The sequence below is a fragment of the Chrysemys picta genome, chromosome 5 (genome assembly GCF_011386835.1).
Source record: "Chrysemys picta bellii isolate R12L10 chromosome 5, ASM1138683v2, whole genome shotgun sequence".
In the NCBI taxonomy this organism is placed as follows: Eukaryota; Metazoa; Chordata; order Testudines; family Emydidae; genus Chrysemys; species Chrysemys picta.
Genome location: NC_088795.1, coordinates 94,603,148 through 94,625,670, shown reverse-complemented (window position 1 = coordinate 94,625,670; position 22,523 = coordinate 94,603,148). Strand labels below are relative to the sequence as shown.

At 41.5% G+C, this 22,523-nt stretch overlaps 1 protein-coding gene across 33 annotated transcripts in view; it reads right to left on the bottom strand.

Annotated features, from left to right (window-relative positions):
• CORIN (corin, serine peptidase) overlaps positions 1-22,523 on the bottom strand; it is a 286,238-nt gene that overhangs the window by 18,868 nt on the left and 244,847 nt on the right. For 27 of the 33 annotated variants that reach the window (XR_010601891.1, XR_010601892.1, XR_010601893.1 and 24 more), the window contains one exon: positions 4,681-4,803. The exons of 5 other annotated variants lie outside the window; for them this stretch is intronic. Coding sequence is in view for 25 of the 28 variants with exons in the window: in XM_065598101.1 (XP_065454173.1) it covers positions 4,681-4,803 (123 nt within the window). In the remaining 3 variants the exon portion in view is untranslated. Of the gene's footprint in view, positions 1-4,680; positions 4,804-14,680; positions 17,014-22,523 lie in introns of those variants that run through there. One more of the 33 variants, XM_065598121.1, reaches the window with a different exon arrangement.

Below are 22,523 nucleotides of genomic sequence, written 5' to 3'. Positions count from 1 at the left end.
TCATCAGATTTCTTTTGGCCCAGTCCTCCAATTTGTCTAGGTTGCTCTGGACCCTATCCCTACCCTCCAGTGTATCTACCTCTTCCCCCAGTTTAGTGTCATCTGAAAATTTGCTGAGGATGCAATCCATCCCATCACCCAGATCATTAATGAAGATGTTGAACAAAACCGGCCCCAGGACCGAGCCCTGGGGCACTCCCCTTGATACCGGCTGCCAACTAGACATCGAGCTGTTGATCACTACCTGTTGAGCCCGACAATCTAGCCAGCTTTCTATCCACCTTATAGTCCATTCATGCAATCCATACTTTTTTAACTTGCTGGCAAGAATACTGTGGGAGACCGTATCAAAAGCTTTGCTAAAGTCAAGATATATCACATCCACTGCTTTCCCCATATCCAAAGAGCCAGTTATCTCATCATAGAAGGCAATCAGGTTGGTTGTACCAGCTTACACCAAACACTGAATTTGGACCATAATACTTAAATATTTCAATGGTTTCTTAATTATGGTTACCACTTTCTAGCTAGCTATTCAATGTAACAGATAACTCAAACTTGAGAATGGGAGATGGGGGGAGAAGGGTGGATATTGTGCTCAGAATCCTACAACGAAAAACTCAACAGTGAACTGTTTGTAGTTCTGTTGATAAATATCCCCCATGGAAAACATGCAAACACTTTTTTAAAATAAGAGGAAATATTATTATTGCTCAAACCTGACTGGCCATACATTTACACAATCATTATTCTTTTCCGTGATGTCTGGGCCAAATACTCAGCTGATTTACAAATCTGTTGAAGTTAATGGGGTAGCCTGAAGTGTATGTTGTATAAAAATTGGTGTAAAAATCTATCCCGCTTTAGCCTGAACACAGATTGCAAAATTCTATTTTCAGACACTTGGCCAGTCTCAGTAATGTAACTGTTCTCCTTACATGTGTGAAACTCCTAGGGAAATTCCTAAAGCATTTCTATCTATGTAAGGAGTGCAGAATATCAGACTAGTCATATCCCTGAGAATAGATTCCCCCCCCCCCCCCAAATGTTCTGTCTCCTGGTCAAATAACCATCCTCCCCAAAGAACAAAATATAGATGAATGTGTGCAAAGCTTGCACTCTGCTTTCATCCTTTCAAAACATCTTCTTCCAGAAATATTGAAGCATTTGTTAGTTCTTGCCAAAGTTCTTGTCAGTCTAGTAAACTGGTGTCTGGTGCTTCTCTGTGAAAGCTATTAATATTAAGCTTGCAAGAGGTCTAGAAAAGAGAATGGACTTATTCAGTAAATAATATATTTCTCTTTTTGGGTGCCACAGAGCTATTTTCCTTAACCATTCCTAATACATGACCAACCAGAGAAAGACACTTATTAGAGGAAGAAATAAACACATGTATTCAGTTTTATATCCCAGTTTGTCCCTTTGAGTGTGTATAGTTCTTACTCTACTCTCAACATAGTATACCAGAGGTAATCAATAGGCTGACCATGGGCCAAATCCGGACTGCCAGACGCTTTTGAACGAATCCTGAAATCATTATATTAACTTATTATCATTATTGTTATTATTTTCTCTGGAGTCTGGACCTTGACTATGCCTTGACTGAAAAATTTGGACCTTGACAAAAAATAATTCACTATACCTGTAAAAAGCAACAGAGGGTCCTGTTGCACCTTTAAGACTAACAGATGTATTGGAGCATAAGCTTTCGTGGGTGAATGCCCACTTCATCAGACGCAAGTCCACAAAAGCTTATGCTCCAATACTTCTGTTAGTCTTAAAGGTGCCACAGGACCCTCTGTAGCTTTTTACAGATTCAGACCAACACGGCTACCCCTCTGATACTCGTCACTATACCTGGTATGCACCCACACAAACAGGGTTAGCATCCAAAACTCATTCCCCCTTACTAGTTTCTCTTTTATTCATAACTTAAGGATAATAAAACATAAGCCTTATTCTAAGCTTCCTTCTGAGCTGGCTGTTTATAGGGTTTTTTCCTCCACATGACCATGTCTCATCTTCTTGTCCAGGGTTCAGACACACCCTTACTAGTTTGGTGCTAATGAGACCCATCCAATCTGCTTGCAAGGATGAGTCAGCAGAAAAGCCTGAATCTTGATGCAGGGTCTTAGAAATTGACACCTTGCCTCAATCAGTCTACTAAGATTCTGAATTAAGAATGGAAAGTTTGTTCTTACCTGTTAATTTCATTTCTAGAATGGTCCCATCTATAAATCCCTTACTATGGGAGCTTCCTCTTCTCCAGCCTGCATTGAAGGCAGTACAAGACCCTTGGGAAGTGGCTCAGAGGCTATGTTCCATCCCTTTCCACCTGACTACTTTCAAAATGATATACCAGGGGTCAGCAACCTTTCAGAAGTGGTGTGCCGAGTCTTCATTTATTCACTCTAATTTAAGGTTTCACGTGCCAGTAATACATTTTAACATTTTTAGAAGGTCTCTTTCTATAAGTCTATAATATATAACGAAACTATTGTTTTATGTAAAGTAAATAAGGTTTTTAAAATGTTTAAAAAGCTTCATTTAAAATTAAATTAAAATGCAGAGCCCCCCTGGACCGGTGGCCAGGACCCGGGCAGTGTGAGTGCCACTGAAAATCAGCTCACCATAGGTTGCCTACCCCTGTGATAAAGAATTTAAATGCTAATAAGATTCTTGATAATAACTCTAAGAAACTAGTAATATGTCAGAGAGATGCTCCCTTTGATCAACATTCTGAGATCTTTGTTCTTGGTATTTACTCTAGACCCGAGCACTTGGAAGAGATTAGGCTGGTGAACAGGGACAGTTATGAGAAAGGAAAAGCGGTAAGAACAAATTTTCCAGTCTCAGGCATTGTCCTGTCTCCCAGTCCCCATTATGGGTAACTTTTCTTTAAGTAGGTGAACAAATGAACTGGAAATGAATGGGAAAGAATGTCAAAACACTATGAAACTATTCACAATAGATGAACAGAGGAAAGAAGAAGTAACTTAAGAGGACTACCTCCTTCAGTATTCTTCTGATGAATGAAGATGCTACTCGCTTTTGTGGTTCAAATTAATACTGTCGCCAGCTAGTAAAACTTTGCACATTTGAATAGGTGATTGCCTTTCAAATCTTTTCATATGAAGCCTTGGAGCCTTCTTTCCAGGTAACAGATACTTTTCTGGTTGAGTGTGCTGTGAACTTTTCCAGTGGTGTTCCTCAACGGGCTAGGTAAGCGTCTACAATAGATTTGCTTGCTTTGTCCAGCAATGGTAGTTTCAGATGAATTCCTGAGTTGAGGCAATGTGATTTTTCTCCCAATTTACGGAAAAGTCATCACAGCCCTGGTTCAGCCGCCTTATGAGGTTGCCCTAATTAGTATATCAGTCAGGAAGACTTTACATATTATATAAAGGTGCCATTTCCCCCTGAAGGATGGTATGATGAATATTTTCTGGGCTCTTCGGATAGCACTTGTAGAGAGTTTCTAGAACTCTACTGTCCAAAGTGACAAATAACCATTTGTTCTTTGAAACTATTCAGTCTCCTTCCTAACAAGCAGATAACCTCTTTTAGTTCTGAACTCACTCAGCTGGGTTGAGACTGCACAGGCTCTGGTACCTCCCCAAAAGGGACCGACAACCCAGAACTCTGCAGGGGAGACATGCCCCCTCTCTGGGTACCCAGGGTCCCTCACTCCAGGTGAGCTTGGGGACAAAAGGAACCGCAGGGAGGAAATGGACAGAAAAAAATGTAGCCAGCACCACCAGCAAAAAGCAGCTGCAGTCAGTACTTGTAGGCTCTGATGATGCTCTCTTTGTCCAAAAGTTTTTCACATTAGCCACCACCAATTAAACAGAGTCCATTACTGAATCCACCAAGATGTCCAAAACAAAAGATGCTGCTGAGAAAACCTTCTGCTGGGGACTTTAACTTCTGGTGTTTAGAAGCTGTGGTCTCTGCAAAGTCCAGACTACAACAGTCCTAGCAAGGAAGGTGGGAGTGTTGCTGATGCCTTTGCCCTCTTGTCTCTTATGGACCTTCCCTATTGGTCAATAGAGACTTGCTTGAGCTGTTGTAAGAGTCTGTCAGAGTCTTTCCATCATTTGTCTGACCTCTCCTGCACTTGCCCTATTTACCTGCCTTGTGAGGCTGGCCTATTGAGTCTGCAGTCTTCTTCCCTGAGGGACAAGCTTCCACAGTCGGAGGGCTTGTAGGAGCACTGACCCGAGTCAGCAGGGAAAGAGGACATGAATCTGAAGAAGTGGGTTTTTTTTTACCCATGAAAGCTTATGCCCAAATAAACGTTAGTCTTTAAGGTGCCACCAGACTCCTCGTTGCTTTTGTGGATACAGACTAACACGGCTACCACTCTGATACAGGGAAAGAGGGAGGCTATGATTCTGTGATTAAAAGCTTATTATGATAGTTACAGTCTACAAAATTACAATCAACCAGAAAATTAGATTCAGTGAAGAGGACCCAAAATGAGATTGAAGTTGTAAGAGACATTAGTCTCACTGTGGAATTTACATTACGTCATGCATAAGTATGTTTATGTGAACGCAAACACAGATACCTTTCTGCACTCAGAACACAAAACTCACTAATGGAAATACCATCCTTCATTGCTATAGTTCCATCCACCTCTCTGAAGCACATATGGAGCACACACTAGCTGTCCCTTACCCTTTCACTAGCAGGGCAGGTAACGTGGATGCATTTTTATTCTTCCAGTCAGAGTGCAGATTCAGCCACTTTTGATGGTGTAGTTGCTCATTTTCTTGTACAATTTTTGTTGCAGACGGCCCCCTGAAATGAATAAAAACAGTCCATGGATCTTCAAATATCTTTGACTCTCACTTTCCTGACATTACAGTTATGGAGGGAAAGATGCTTTAGTACCTCCCCTTTGGTGGTATGCCAAAGTCAGGCAACTGAATGATACTCCAGATCTGCAGATGGTTGCGGGACAGGTTTTGGCCAAAGTCAGACCTACTCACATTTTATTATTATTCATGAAAAATGTTCTAACAAGTGGGAGTGGGAAATGGAAATGGCAAAAGTTCTCTGGTGGCAGAAAACATAAGCATTATTTCACATCTGCTTTATTCATTACCATTACATTTTGGTCATAATGCTCATAATCACATCCAAGCTTTTTCTTCCCATAAATTTCCCTTCCAAGCAATTTTCAGTTACCCACTATGTGTCTGTTTAGCTCATATTGCTTCCGCAAGATATAATCAGGAATGATGATCACAGTATGGATTGATTTTATTCATACTGATCAACAGAACCACTCAGACAGAGGAAAATTTCAGAACATATAAAAATAGAGTCTCTTAAATGAAAGTAACCGATAATCAGATTTGGCAGATTGGTAAAATCAATTCCCCCCCACACCTTTTTTTTCCCCTGGTAAGTAAGACTTCCATCTCTCTCTTTGAAGCTCTTCATTGTAACGTTACTTATACAAAGAATTGAGCCCTCAAGCACTTACTTGGTTCTAGATTCAGCAACTGCTTGGTCAAAAAATTATACATTTTTCTCCTGAATTAATTTGCACAAGATGCCATTTAAAAAAATGAAAAGATTTTTTTAAAATCATTTATGCATCAGACAAGCAGTTCAATTTAAGGAAACATCAGATCATTCTGCCCCAGAATACAAATAAATAAAAAAATTTGCAAATTCTCAAACATAACAGCAGGAAGATTCTTCATGGATTTGGATTTCAAAATATATGGTGCATATGTGCATTAACATGAAAACTGGGTAAAAGTAGTGATCATTTGTTAAATTTCATTTCATTTCAGGAGATTTTGCACTCTTGAAATATTGCTCTTCTGCAAAACATTTGGCAAAATTGGCTATTTTTATCTTAAAACCCTGCAAAAACACCCATTTCTGAATATTTGCTCTTGTGCTGTGAATTTGAAATGTGTTCCATATGTAGCTCTGCAGCATCAGTTCATTAACAAAATACCAGATCCTTAAGTCCAGCCAAACTGTACCAGGTACAGCTCAGGTACACTAAAGTTCGCCTTTATGCTCCCCTGATCTATATATCGGAGTGGTTTCCAAGCATAAGAAAGAGCAGAACTGACAAGGCATAGGGAAGCCTCTGTCATGTTCCGTTACCCCTGATCGCATGCCTCCTTCTCCAGTAGCAGAAAGGCAAGGCTACGTTCAGGCCTAGGTAACATCAAAGCACAGTGGGACTATGCAGCTCCATAACGATCTATATGACAGATACCCCAGGGCTAAAAGTTTTGCCCCTCCCAAAAAGGGGGACAGAGAGCTGAAATTAAGGGTGTATATATTTGAAAGAAAAGAAAAGAAAAGAATCTTAGGGGGACACACACACAAAGAAAATTGAATAATAATATGGAAGACACAGGAAAAGGAAAAATGTGTATGGGGGCTAGCTCCAGACATTACAAACTTTTAGATTTAGATTGACAAACTTTAAACTGATAAATAGATGTTACATCATCTGGCAAAAGCAAGTTTTTGTTTGCTTGAGTATTTAAAGAAGTCAAATAAATTTTGGAAGATTCATATGAGGTACCTAAAGCAGCTTTCTGTCTGGAGCTAAAGCAATGCAATGGACTACCACGGAAAATCTTTCAAAGCTGGTGAAACTAGAGGCGAAAACCCACCCAACTTTGATTTTACTAAGGTGGTGGCAAGGGTCCAGGGAAAATAAGTGGGAAGGAAAAATAAAACCCTGTTATTACTATCGTTATTTAAGTGTTGACAATGTCCTTAGGAATGATGGTCCCACTTCAGCAAAGTGCTCAAGCATGTGCTTAACTTTTAGCATGTCCCATTGACTTAAGTGTCACTACGTACTGATTAGTTAGACATTGGAAAAGGGGAAAAAAACCAAGCACAGTGGAAGTTATGGCTAAAGAAAAATAGTTCTGTACATATTATTAAGGGCCTGATTGTGCCTTCCGCATGCACCCAAAACTCCCAGTAAAGTCAGTGGAAGATCTGGGTACATAAGAAATGCAGGATCTGCACTAAGAAGCACATGCTGACTGTGAAGATGAATGATGAACAATGTATTGTATTTCAAAAAAAGTTCTGACCTTGTCTGAGCAATGGCTGTAAAAAGAAAACATGACGGATTCTCAGATTCTGCCAAGATGCCTTTAACCTTTCAATGAAACATTCAACTCTCAGACTTATATTTGTTCCCTCATCAAGATTTTTTTTTAAATGACAATCTAAAGCAATGATGACTCACTAAAGACACAGAAAAATCTGGTTTTCCTCAGCAGGAAAAACCTGCAGGAATGACTTTTTCAAGATTCTAAAAAGCTGTAACACATGAAGAGTTTTTAAAAAGTGTAAAAAAACCCAATACTGTTTTCCTTTAAACTGAAGTTAGACAAAAGTCATGGGTAGGTTTGGAAAAATACAGATATTCAGGGCTACTGCACAGTTAATGAACCATAAACTGATTCATAGTTTAATTGTATTTTTAACCATCTTACAGTTTCTAATGCTAGATTCCCGCCACCAGGAAATCTGTTACTATTTGGGCCTTTCCTGGAAAACTAATTTGTTTTTCAGATCCATCCATTTGATCTACTACAGAAGTGTCCGTCATGTCCAAGACCACCCTTCTACTCAGAAGATTATACAGTCCCTAAGCTTGACAGCTAAGGAATCCTTTATGGGAGAAGAGAAGGATAACACTTAGTATAATTTAAAATAAATCACTTATCTAATGTTAAAAAAAATAAAATTCCTTCTAGTACTTTTTAAATTAGACGTGTGGGAAATTATGTTAAATTATATATTATATAAACACACACACATGTAGTAGTAGAGAGTTTGGGGTTTTCTAATTCATATTGACCATCAGAAGCTTGTTAACTGTAAAAATGTAAAGATAAAACTGAACTTCAATTACAGCATTTAACAGTCTGAGTCCAAGTTTTCAAGTCTGCTAAACAAAACAAATAGCTAGGAGAAACCTGGGAGTCTACATCTGTCCAGCAGACAACTGAAAATAGGTTGGAATGGTTGCACTAAATGATATTTTCAGATTTATACCTCTTCAGCCCAGCCATTATTTGTTATTATGTTAACAACTCTGCCTGTGTATCCTCTGAATAAGTTGCTGGTTTTGATATGTTTGAATTGCTATATGAAGGAAAGGGCATAGCTCATAAATGGCTCCAGATACCTCATGGTTTTCCTGTAAAGAATGATCTATTAACCATAAAAATTAACAATATGGTACATCATGTTCTATGTCAGCAGTGAGTTAGTTTGCCAGGTCTGCATCAATTAAAATCTGACAATAACCCAAATTCTGGATTCCAGCCAATGGAAGGAAGAATAAGAAAAAAAAATCAGGAAAAATGTCAAAGGGCCTAGAGATTGCACCTGCATCTTCCTCATAGGGCAGCACATGGCATTAGGCTATTTTAAAATCTGAGTTATATTACTTTTACAGTTGTTTAAAACAGGTAGCATCCATTGGTTAGCTTACTGTACAAGTTGTTAATGATCAACTAAGCATGGTTTTTTGGCAATGGTTGTCAATGCTACCATATGGAAATGCTCTCAGCAGGGCTGGCAGAATTAGAGACTCTGAGGTCCTATCCTTGGATTCTGTCCATTTCTCCTCTGGACATATTAAACTATTATCACTCCATGATCTACTAGCCAGCAGTGGTTGCTAATGAGCACTTTTAAAACAGTTCTCACCTCATCAAATGAAGGCTCTTCTGCAGCAAAGAGCTTCTCCCTCCTGTGTCTGCTTATGGTAAACAGACACAGCTGTCTCCTTCTATTAATTTCCAGTATTTTCTCATTTCCCCTTCCATCTCCTCCAACAATGTTCACAAAAACATTTTGTCTAACATTTTTGATCTGTCTTCTTTGTATAAAGAATCTGCCATGAGCAACTTCTCCATTACTTCATAATTTTGTAGAATGGTGTTTTATCCATTGTGTGGCTTTCACCAAATATGTAATTTATAAAATACATAATTCAGAAATATGTATTTTAAAAAATGAACACCATCATACTGGTTGATGGATGCAAGCTAATATTACCCCAGCGGGTCTCAAACTGTGGGTCGGGACCCCATTTTAATGGAGTCGTCAGGGCTGGTGTTAGACTTGCTGGGGCCCAGGGCCGGAGCCCGAGCCCCCCACCCTGGACGGTGGGGCTAGGGCTGGGGCTTCGGCTTCAGCCCTACGCAGTGGGGCTGGGGCTTCGGCTTCAGCCACGGGCAGTGGGGCTGAAGCCCTTTGGCTTTGGCTCCCCCACCCCCCAAGAGCAATGGGGCTTGGCCGAGTTCAGGCTTCGGTCCCCCGTCCTGGGGTCATGTAGTAATTTTTGTTGTCAAAAGGGGGTCTTGGTGCAATGAAGTTTGAGAACTCCTGTATTACCCCCAAAATTGTGTGATCTTAATAAGGTAAAACAAACAGACTGTAGCTAGCCTGTGCTTTGTATTTATAAAAAGAAGTAATTCCAGATTATATTCTATAATAATATATCCATTCACCACCATTTAAAGGACACCATCAATTTGAATGTGACTAAGTATTAAATCTAGGACACCATCAATCTGAAAGTGACTAAGTATTAAATCTAGTTCCTGAGCTCCCCCTCCACCCCTAACATTCCACAAAGCACTTCAGCATGTGCATAATTTTACTTATGAAATCAGTGGGAGTACTCACAAGTGTGCTTTGTGTGATCAGGGCCCTTTTAAATAGTAAGCCCTGATTGTTATTTCTCTCTCTTTTTCTTTTTGAGTTCTTTTAAAAAATGTTTTTATCTGGGTTTTTCTCCTTGCTGATGTTTATAAGGACTTTTCAGATAGAAAGAAATAGATTATATAAGGAAAGCAGCAAAACTGACTACATACATACACACAAAGATTAAGATCCTCAGTACCCTTTCTGTCCTTTTTCACCCTTTAGGGCCATAAATGGGCCCTAATAACCCCAATTCCAGCTGGAGTAAAATTCCCAGTGTAGGCAATGCAGAAGTCAGCTGCGAGGCTAATTTCCGAGGAGCTTCTGGCAAACCTAGGCATAGTGGACAGGGCCAGGGACACAGTTTGGAGCAGGAGTAGCAAGGCACGACTGAGCTCTGCAGCCCAGAGGCAGCCATAATACTTAGAGAGGCCCCTGTATCATGATCAATGGAAATGGAGTCAGAGTGCCCATGTTCCCTGCAGGGGCTGTTATTGACATGACAACAAGGGAACAGGGAATGAGTGGAGTTAGGCTGGAAGCAACTCAGCCACATGGCCAAAGCAGTGCACAAGGTTTAATAACGTTCCACTTCTTCAACTTAACCTGCTCAATTCAGCTTCACTCTTTGCTAACAAGAGAGCCCTCAAACTTGTGAGGGTGCAAAGATGGCCACTTAAGCCACTCCCACCTCCTGGCTGCAAGATCCACAGTGCACTTCTTACAGATGCAGCACAGAATTTCACCCATGGAATACAACCTGGACAAAGGAAGAAAATGGTTTCTTCCCTAACTTCTTTCAGGGTTAGTAATCTAATACATTGGAAGTACCAAAACCACAGTATAACTTGTGACTGAAATTGCAAAACTTATTTTAAAAATTTGAAAATCTGTAAAAGAATAATAAGCATATGCAGTCATAAATAGGCTTGAAGTAATGCATATTAGGTAGCATGTGAATACTCTACCATGTATCTATGTGTGTGTCTGTAAATAGATGTAGTGATACTATAACAATTCATGCTTTTAATTCCAGAAGTTGTAACTTTTTTCAGAAATTGTTTCCTTTCTAGTTAGTATTCAACTTGTTTTGCTAGTCTGATGCCTCAGGATACATATACTTGTGAAGAAGGAGGATGGTTCAATAGGTACAGTGCTAGGTTGGCCTCTGGGAGACTTAGGTTCAATTCTACCTCTGCTGCCAGGGCCGGCTCCAGGCACCAGCTTGCCAAGCAGGTGCTCCTGAGAGGGGTGGCACGTCCAGCTATTCGGCAGCAATTTGGTGGACGGTCCCTCACTCCTGCTCGGAGCGAAGGACCTCCCGCCGAATTGCCGCCGCAGATCGCGATCGCGGCTTTTTCTTTTCTTTTTTTTTGCACCGCCTGGGGCGGCAAAAACCCTGGAGCCGGCCCTGTCTGCAGACTCCACGTGTGACCAAGGACAAGACACTTGGGCCCAGTTCTTGGGCTTATTATTCTTTTACAGATTTTCAAATTTTTAAAATAAGTTTTGCAATTTCAGTCACAAGTTATACTGTGGTTTTGGTACTTCCAATTTATTAGAATTATTTTTTCCCCTGTTTAATAAAACAAATGTATGTTGATGAACTCTCTATGATCTTCACTCTAATACAGTCCCAAGGATTTCATAAAATACACATGGACATTGTGCGTTGAGTGTATTAGAGAAAGATCAAACATATTTTACATTCTGTTGAGTGAGTTTTGAATACTAGGTTGAATTAATGAGTTGAAATACTGCAGTCTTCACATAGCATTTGATTTAATAGCTGTCCTGTTTATTCTTAGAGCAAATAATGTATGTTGGATTCGGATGTTCAAACTTCTTTTAAGAGTAGATTATGTATCCCTTTTGATTTCCTTGATGTTTCTGAGGACTTGTCTACATGGTGGGATAATGCGCACTACAAGGTGTGATTTCTAAAGAGCACTGATGTGTGGTGCATTAATTGGTCTGTGTAGACTCTGCTGGTGCATACTAAATGTTTCAAAATGTGCTAGGGAACATGTAGCAGTGCACATTACCCCACTGTGTAGACATGCCCTGAACAGAAGAGATGCTGTCTCAACTCTTCGTTTTTCTAACTCAGACCTGGTTAGAAGACAATAATCAATGGTCAGCATAGTAGTTCAGATGAGAAATAAATTAGTTTGTTAGCCCACCAGCTAGATAGAGCACATATTATTCTTTTGTATTCCAAAGCAGGTCACTATAGTTTACCATAATGACATTTGCTATCTCGTCCTAGGATAGGAGGAGAAAGGGAGACTATTCCATGCAGTTTTCACAGAGTTGCTAAACAGAAATATTTGCTAGAAACTTGCTTTTGGCAGACTTCAACTTTGAATAGACCATGATTGTTTTATCACTGCCAGATCATAGAATCATAGAATATCAGAGTTGGAAGGGACCTCAAGAGGTCATCTAGTCCAACCCCCTGCTCAAAGCAGGACCAATTCCCAGCTAAATCATCCCAGCCAGGGCTTTGTCAAGCCGGGCCTTAAAAACCTCCAAGGAAGGAGACTCCACCACCTCCCTAGGTAATGCATTCCAGTGTTTCACCACCCTCCTAGTGAAATAGTTTTTCCTGATATCCAACCTGGACCTCCCCCACTGCAACTTGAGACCATTGCTCCTTGTTCTGTCATCTGCCACCACTGAGAACAGCCGAGCTCCATCCTCTTTGGAACCCCCCTTCAGGTAATTGAAGGCTGCTATCAAATCCCCCCTCATTCTTCTCTTCTGGAGACTAAACAATCCCAGTTCCCTCAGCCTCTCCTCATAAGTCATGTGCTCCAGACCCCTAATCATTTTGTTGCCCTCCATTGGACTCTTTCCAATTTTTCCACATCCTTCTTGTAGTGTGGGGCCCAAAACTGGACACAGTATTCCAGATGAGGCCTCCCCAATGTCGAATAAAGGGGAATGATCACGTTCCTCGACCTGCTGGCAATGCCCCTACTTATACAGCCCAAAATGCCGTTAGCCTTCTTGGCAACAAGAGCACACTGTTGACTCATATCCAGCTTCTCGTCCACTGTGACCCCTAGGTCCTTTTCTGCAGAACTGCTACCTAGCCATTCGGTCCCTAGTCTGTAGTAGTGCATGGGATTCTTCCGTCTTAAGTGCAGGACTCTGCACTTGTCCTTGTTGAACCTCATCAGGTTTTTTTTTGGCCCAATCCTCTAATTTGTCTAGGTCCCTCTGTATCCGATCCCTACCCTCTAGTGTATCTACCACGCCTCCTAGTTTAGTGTCATCTGCAAACTTGCTGAGAGTGCAGTCCACACCATCCTCCAGATCATTAATAAAGATATTAAAAAAAACCGGCCCCAGGACCGACCCTTGGGGCACTCCACTTGAAACCGGCTGCCAACTAGACATGGAGCCATTGATCACTACCCGTTGAGCCCGACGATCTAGCCAGCTTTCTATCCACCTTACAGTCCATTCATCCAGCCCATACTTCTTTAACTTGGTGGCAAGAATACTGTGGGAGACAGTATCAAAAGCTTCGCTAAAGTCAAGGAATAACACATCCACTGCTTTCCCCTCATCCACAGAGCCAGTTATCTCATCATAGAAGGCAATTAGGTTAGTCAGGCACGACTTCCCCTTCGTGAATCCATGCTGACTGTTCCTGATCACTTTCCTCTCCACTAAATGTTTCATAATTGATTCCTTGAGGACCTGCTCCATGATTTTTCCAGGTACTGAGGTGAGGCTGACTGGCCTGTAGTTCCCCAGATCCTCCTCCTTCCCTTTTTTAAAGATGGGCACTACATTAGCCTTTTTCCAGTCATCTGGGACCTCCCCCGATCGCCATGAGTTTTCAAAAATAATGGCTAATGGCTCTGCAATCTCACCCGCCAACTCCTTTAGCACCCTCGGATGCAGCGCATCCGGCCCCATGGACTTGTGCACGTCCAGTTTTTCTAAATAGTCCCGAACCACTTCTTTCTCCACAGAGGGTTGGTCACCTTCTCCCCATGCTGTACTGCCCAGTGCAGCAATCTGGGAACTGACCTTGTGCGTGAAGACAGAGGCAAAAAAATCATTGAGTACATTAGCTTTTTCCACATCCTCGGTCACTAGGTTGCCTCCCTCATTCAGTAAGGGGCCCACACTTTCCTTGATTTTCTTCTTGTTGCTAACATACCTGAAGAAACCCTTCTTGTTATTCTTAACATCTCTTGCTAACTGCAACTCCAAGTGTGATTTGGCCTTCCTGATTTCACTCCTGCACGCCTGAGCAATATTTTTATTCTTCTCCCTGGTCATTTGTCCAATCTTCCACTTCTTATAAGCTTCTTTTTTGCGTTTAAGATCAGCAAGGATTTCACTGTTTAGCCAAGCTGGTCGCCTGCCATATTTACTATTCTTTCTACACATCGGGATGGTTTGTTCCTGCAACCTCAATAAGGATTCTTTAAAATACAGCCAGCTCTCCTGGACCCCTTTGCCCTTCATGTTATTCTCCCAGGGGATCCTGCCCATCTGTTCCCTGAGGGAGTCAAAGTCTGCTTTTCTGAAGTCCAGGGTCCATATTCTGCTGCTCTCCTTTCTTCCTTGTGTCAGGATCTTGAACTCGACCATCTCATGGTCACTGCCTCCCAGGTTCCCATCCACTTTTGCTTCCCCTACTAGTTCTTCCCTGTTTGTGAGCAGCAGGTCAAGAAAAGCTTTGCCCCTAGTTGGTTCCTCCAGCACTTGCACCAGGAAATTGTCCCCTACACTTTCCAAAAATTTCCTGGATTGCCTGTGCACCGCTGTATTGCTCTCCCAGCAGATATCAGGGTGATTAAAGTCTCCCATGAGAACCAGGGCCTGCGATCTAGCAACTTCTGCTAGTTGCCAGAAGAAAGCCTCGTCCACCTCATCCCCCTGGTCTGGTGGTCTATAGCAGACTCCAACCACGACATCACCCTTGTTGCTCACACTTCTCAACTTTATCCAGAGACACTCAGGTTTTTCTGCAGTTTCATACCGGAGCTCTGAGCAGTCATACTCCTCTCTTACATACAACGCAACTCCCCCACCTTTTCTGCCCTGCCTGTCCTTCCTGAACAGTTTATATCCATCCATGACAGTACTCCAGTCATGTGAGTTATCCCACCATGTCTCTGTTATTCCAATCACATCATAGTTCCCTGACTGTGCCAGGACTTCCAGTTCTCCCTGCTTGTTTCCCAGGCTTCTTGCATTTGTGTATAGGCACTTAAGATAACTCAACGATCGTCCCTCTTTCTCAGCATGAGACAGGAGTCCTCCCCTCTTGCGCTCTCCTGCTTGTGCTTCCTCCCAGGATCCCATTTCCCCACTTACCTTAGGGCTTTGGTCTCCTTCCCCCGGTGAACCTAGTTTAAAGCCCTCCTCACTAGGTTAGCCAGCCTGCTGGCGAAGATGCTCTTCCCTCTCTTCGTTAGGTGGAGCCCGTCTCTGCCTAGCACTCCTTCTTCTTGGAACACCATCCCATGGTCGAAGAATCCAAAGCCTTCTCTCCGACACCACCTGCGTAGCCATTCGTTGACTTCCACGATTCGACGGTCTCTACCCCGGCCTTTTCCTTGCACAGGGAGGATGGACGAGAACACCACTTGCGCCTCAAACTCCTTTATCCTTCTTCCCAGAGCCACGTAGTCTGCAGTGATCCGCTCAAGGTCATTCTTGGCATCTGATCAGCAGATGTGTGTTTCCAAACACATGAGAATAACTTGACCAGCCCAATGTCAAGTGAAAACTATAACCATCTAGGCCTACTATTCTTACCATTCAGTAGAGAATGCCCATCTTTAGAAATGTACCAGCTGACCCTCATGCAGTGAGAAGGTTTCCAGTCCGCATGGAAGCATATGAACAATTGTTCACTTCATGTTTAACATTTTTTTCACATTAGGAAAAACATATGAACTTCAAAGAAAAAAAATACATTCCATCATTTGACCAGTGGACATTTTGCCAGTCTACTTATCAAAGCTTTTGAGACAATGTTTTCATCTGTCTCATAAGTGCAACACGTACAGTTTTCCATATCATATCATATCATTATGTTGCGCTGTAACAAATTATGGAAAAAATACAATCAGCATGGAATTAATATTGACTGGCAGTCAGACAAATAGCCTGTGTTTAGTACAATAGGCAGAAACTGGGTTACTTTTTATGTTGCTCCAGCTACCAGAGGTCAAGTTTATTATACCTACATTTTCAAACTGACTTATGTTTTAGAATCTGTCATTTAGAAATGTTATTCATGTGTATTTGGAACCATTTGCTAAATTCATCTAACAGAACCACATTTCATTGTCATTAAATTCTATTCATTTGTTTGCGGCTAATTTAATTCTCAATAATTAAAACAAACAAACAAACAAACAGATTCACAAGCAGTTAGAAAGACATTCCTTCTATGTTCTAAAGATTACAGAGCACTGGGACTTGTCATCTGGAAATTCACTACTAAATACAACTATGATTTCTATCTTGAACAACTGTACAGAGAAGAAAAGTACCATGTACTACTTTCCTCAATTTCAGGCATAAGGTAATATAGGCTCACATGAACTATTATTAAACAAATTCTATATCTATATAACAAATGCTTTCTGTATAATGGCATCATACAGGTGGCATTTATTTGTTTATCTCTTTAAATTTATTCATGGTGGCAGGGAATGTAAATCACAAAATATTCCCTTTTTTAAAATCACTTTATGCTCTGGATTATTATGCATGTCCATGCACACGAAAAAGGTTTTGCTCAAGATGTTATTACCCTTAGAGCAGAATGTGACTATTGCAAGGGAAAAACATTTTTCATCAATACTTTCTAGCCTTATATAATATATATTCTAACTTAATATATAATCCATCCGTCTGGAAATAAACAACCTACTGAAAACATGCCAAATGTTATCAGTTTACTATTACAGGCTTTCTTGTTAGAGGCCATTTTATATCTAATAAATGATACAGGATGTCAATGGCAAACAGGTGAGGTATATGACTTGAAGTCTGATTTCAAAGTAATATGAAATCCTGAAAATATTACATCATCTAGTACCTCTCCCTGCCAATGCAGAAAACGTTCACATAAGTGATGTATTTACTGCCAACTGGCTTAAGGTCTAAAGAAGAATTAAATATGTTATAGTCGTTCAAATTCCTTCTTTCCACAACTTGTTCTGGTAAATGTATTGTGTTTCTCATTTTTCTCGAAGACCTCCTTCAAAGATGATTTATGCCATTATTGTGTTGGCTCCATCACTGTGTAATGAAAATAAGCAGAGAAAATGAAGCTTCAGATGACTGACAGAATTTTGCCTCAAGAGTAGGAAAAAAGAACCTGTCTCATGATTCTTTAGAAACTGAAGCCATTAACATTTATTGTTACAGACAGGCACAAGCCACAAACGTAGGTTCTGGATCTGAATTTCTCAACGTCTCTTACATGGTTACTCATCACGGCCAAAAAAGCTTTATTATGCATTCTACCCTTTTATAAAATAACTTTGAGAGGGCTGAAATTTTTGTTTCATATAGTCACTTAGAAGTGACAGAGTTAAATAATTACTTCTATAGGGAAACCCCACAGAATGGGGACAGAAATTAGAAATTTCCACTCACATTGTTTCAGTGTCATTTTCCCAATTGGGAAGAGAAGGTGTTCTTTGCCCTTCTTTGGAGAAGGGAAGTATGACTTTGCAAACTTACAAACATCCTGAGATCCATTGGGAAAATTCTGATTCAGGACCAGTTGGGCTAAACACTTTTAATGCCTGTATTAGATAATTGTATATTAATCCTATACCAAGCTGTACTTCCCCTTTATCCAACTTCTTATTCTATCTGTGATTTATGATTCCATTAGAAAGGAGACTGGCACACTCTATTATGTCCAGAGCATTCTTTCTGCAATCTTTAGAGCTACAGAATTTCTGTTAACCCATTGGGGCTTGAGGAATGCATTTTTAACCTTGAAAAGTAGTTTCTCAAAAGTTTGATACAGTTTAGAAATAAATGGAGCCCTATGTAAGCGGTCTGATTGCACACATTAAGCTGTAACTTAGGTTAACAATTCTGGCCACATGTGGTGCTCCATCAGTGAAAGAGCTGTCACTGACAAAAAAGCAAGTATAGGATTGGCACCACGACTGGTATTATTTGCGTCCCAGCTGACAGGTACATATCACTCTTAAGGGTGCTAATTCTCTCTTTTTGTGATGGTTAGTTTTGATTGGACAATTAGGTCACATTCTTTCTGTTCCCATCAGATGCAAACACTCGTGTCTCAGAGTTCAAAATTTGCTTTCATGAAAATTTTCTAATATTTTCTTCAAAATCATTATTTTGTGTATATATCTGACAGTAAACTCATTCACTATAATGTTTGCAAAAAGTGAACACAAAAGGAGCATAAACACAGCCAAAGCAGAGTTGATGTTTTCATTTCGGAAAATATTCACAAAACGCAAGCTTTAATCTAGGCTAGTGTAATTTTAAAATGATCTTTGTGATTCAAATATTAATACACAATTTAGTATTATGAAAATATTGCATGATAACTGCTAATCCACCTAATACAATTGGGAAATATTCTTTTATTTCATTCACAGATAGTTTATTAATTTGAAAAAGTAGCTACTTTAAGAAATGGAACAAAGATGGCCTTTCACAAAGTAGACGTATTACTTATGAGCTTTACTATACTTAAGATTATTTTTGAAGACTTTCTGATTTATGTACATCTGCTCTGAACTTTCCCACATTTATCTTTTAGTGCCTGGTCTCCTCTTGCCACTCCCACACCTTCTTTGTTTTATCATTTCAAGTTTAGTCATATCACAACTTGTGTTTTATATTTTCTTATAGCTGGAAATCCTGATCTTGCAAAGACTTTATGCACTGTGAATAGTCCCTTCAACTTCAATGTGACTACTCACTCTGCAATAAGTTAAGCATGTGTATAAATCTTTAAGGGATTTGAACCACAGAATGAAAATGTTGATGTTTATGAGACAATACACAATAAGCATATACTGACATAAAAACAAAGACTAACTGAATGATTAAAGAGTAGCATGTATACAGCAACAACCTAATTCCAATGCATATGAAGACCCTCAACTGCTTTTTCAAGAGAGTAAAAATACAGAGGGTAGGCCTGAATCTCCACTGCTTTGCACATTGTTTAATCACTTAGCTGTGTGTAAACTGAGAGTACCATTGTGGTTTGGTGTGTGCAGTGTAGTTGTAGCCATGTCAGTCCCAACTGATAAACTTTTTAATGGACCAACTTCTATTGGTGATAGAGTCAAGCTTTCAAGCCACACAGACCTCTTCTTCAGGTCTGGGAAAGGAACTTCCAGCATCACAGCAAAATGCAAGGTGTAACAGAGGTTTGGTCTACACTGGAGGGGGGGAAGGAATCGATCTAAGTTATGCAACTTCAGCTATGTGAATAACGTAGCTGAAGTCGACGTACTTAGATCTACTTACCACGGTGTCTTCACTGAGGTAAGTCGACGGCTGACGCTCTCCCGTCGACTCTGCCTGCGCTCTCGCCCTGGTGGAGTACCAGAGTCGACGGGAGAGCACTCAGTGGTCAATTTATCGTGTCTAGACTAGACGTGATAAATCGACCCCCGCTGGATCAATAGTTGCCTGTCGATCCAGCGGGTAATGTAGACAAGCCCAGATTGTTTAACATAGATAGTTAGCACATACTGTAAGGGATCATTCAAGGTAGAGTACCCCATTAATATTTGTAAGCGTGTAGGTGGGTGTGACTCTCCCTCGCTGTCAGTCTCTGAGGGAGACCACGCCCCTTTGCTGACACACTCCTGAAACCACAGTCTAAGTAAAGGGGGAAGTTAGCGGTCTCCGGCTCCAACCCTTAGGCAGGGTAGCTGCGAGTGGTTCGGAGGAGGGGGGGGGGGCAGGCCCTCAGCCAAGGCAGGGCACCAAACAAACAGTTTAGAATGCCGGTAGAGGTTAGGAACCCAGCAAGAAATCTAGGGGGCTGGCAGAGGTGACCACCACCCCAGTCTGTCGTCCTGGCTCTGGTGGGCGACAGACAAACTCAGGCCTCTTGGCCTAAGGAGGGGGAATACTGCCATGCTGAGGGGAGTGGAGTGGCAGGGGTAGGGAGACACAGGCCCTCCCGACTCCACTGCATCCCAGGCTAGAGCCATAACAGTGGCAGAGTGGTCTGCCACTGGGTCAGCAGGGAATGTTGGAATGCTGCCTCCCCTCCCCAGCTCTGTCTCCCCTGCTGTGGGAGGTGGGGGGCTGGCATCTCCACTTGCTCCCTCCACATTGCACCTCACTTATTTTTTTTCCAAAAGTGGGCATCTGTCCCGTTTGCTCTTGCCAACTGATCAAGGCAGCAAGAGCAAATGGGACAAATGCCCACTTTTGGAAAAAAAAAAAAAAAGAGTCAGGAGAGAAGGGACAGGGCTTAAAAAAGGGACTGTCCCAGTCAACACGGGACGTATGGTCACCCTAGCCTAGTGGATAGGCAGTCCAGATCAGCAGTCAAGAATTTATACAAAGGTTCGAAAGCCAGGAGATCCAATCCGAGGGGAAGAAACTTGGAGAAGTTAAGTATGAAGCTGACTGCGAAGAGTTACAAAAGGACCTCACTAAACTGGATGACTGGGCAACAAAATGGCAGATGAAATTCAATGTTGATAAGTGCAAAGTAATGCACATTGGAAAAGTAATCCCAACTAAACTTACAAAATGATGGGGTCTAAATTAGCTGTTACCACTCAAGAAAGATCTTGGAATCATCATGCATAGTTCTCTGAAAACATCTACCCAGTGTAAAGTAGTAGTCAAAAAAACAAATAAACTATGCAATTATGAAATAGCAGACAAGGAGTTATTTGCCATCCAGGCTACGTTTGAGAATTGGCGACACTACTTTGAGGGGGCCAAACATCCCATCCTAGTTTTAACTCACCATAAGAATCTAAAATATCTATGATCTGCCAAAGCTCTGAATTAGCATCAGTTGTGTTGGACCCTATTCTTTTCAAGATTTGATTTCATAATGATGTATCATCCAGGCAACATGAATGGCTAGGCTGATGGCCTCTGATGAAAAGGGGAATACTATACACTAACCCCAAAGAACTGCCACCTTACACATTAAATCCACACCATTTAATTTGTGGGTCTGTAGCCTCGGACTTCCTTACCATGCTTTGAGCAGCTCTCCCAAATGATCCTTTTTTAAACTCATAACCTCAACCAAGGAGGATCTCCCTAGTACCACCGCATGCCACTATTCATGGGTCAATAACCTCCTCTATGTCAATGGCTCCCTCTACGACCCCAAAGGTTTCCCAAGATGGGAAGTGCTGTGCATACATCATGATACCCCTTAGGCAGGTGACTTTGGGCAATCCAAGACTCTGAGTTGTAGCCCACTTGTTCTGGTGGCCACAAATGCAGGATGACATTTGGTCCTACAACATCTGTGCTTGCACAAAACTCCTCTAGAGCAGGACTTTCGGCCTCCTGATGCCAACGTGGGATCCTTTCCTGGCCCTGGTCACATATTACCCCTGATTTTTATAATGGAATTACCCGAATCTGAAGGCCTAACATCATACTAACTGTCGTGGACCAACACACCAAAAAGGCCAATTTTGTACCATGCACATGTGGAAACTACTGAATGCCTTCTAGTTACACATATCTTCTGCCGCCATGGCCTCCCAAAACATCTTGCCACAGACTGTGGCTTCCAGGTCATATCCAGGTTCTGGAAGGTTGGGTTTCCCTCCAAGATGTCCAGATCATGCATCCACCACACATCATCCTCAGATGGATGGCCAAACAGAAAAGGTCACCCAGATGCTTAAATAATAGATTGACAAGTACGTAGGAGTGATGACTGTGTATTAGATATATAAGTAAAGCATGTCTGGAATGCAAAGCCTAGAGGCTGAGGACTGTAAGATTTTAGTTTAGCCATACTAGGTCATAGGCTTAAGAATGCTTGACATGAGTGGGTAACCTAGGAATAGCCATATGCTAGGAAGGTTAGAAGATGACTGTAAAAGATGGGCCAATAGGTGATGTTATGGAAAAATAGACCGCAATGTACTGTCAAAGACCACAAGACGCCTGATTGTAACATCATGGAATGTCCTGTTCTGACTGCAGGTTACCATGGACACATGTTGTGTGTAGATGCTAATGAGAATAAGGGGAACTAAGATAGCAACCTATGAAAAACGGGGCACCCAAATATTCCTGGAGTGTGGAAGTACAGATAAGGAAAAGAGTGTTGAAACCATCATGCATATGCACAGGGTGTTAAGTATGGTCAGAACAACAGTATAAAAGAGATTCCCTGGTTGGGTAAAAGTGGGAAGACCCCAAGGGAAGACCCACAGGAAACCCCAGCAGGAACCACCTCTACCCCCGGTTCAAGTTCAAGACCATGAGACATATCTCATCTATGACAGCCTGGACTTCCAAATGCATAGAGGGCCCCTGTATTATCTGATCGATTGGGAGGGTTATTGGCCTGAAGAATGCTTTTGGGAGCCAGCTCATCATGTGCACACCCCTGCAAAAGTATGGACCTTCCACAGGAATCATTCAGAGAAGTCTGACCCCATGGATTACCCTAGGAGATGGGGTGGCATCAGGCACCACAGGTCTTGATCCCAGGCCTGGGCAGCTGCCAAGCAGGAGCCTTACTCTGTATACCATCATGTTGCAAGAGCTGATGAGGGAACTGCTGCTAATACCCCCTT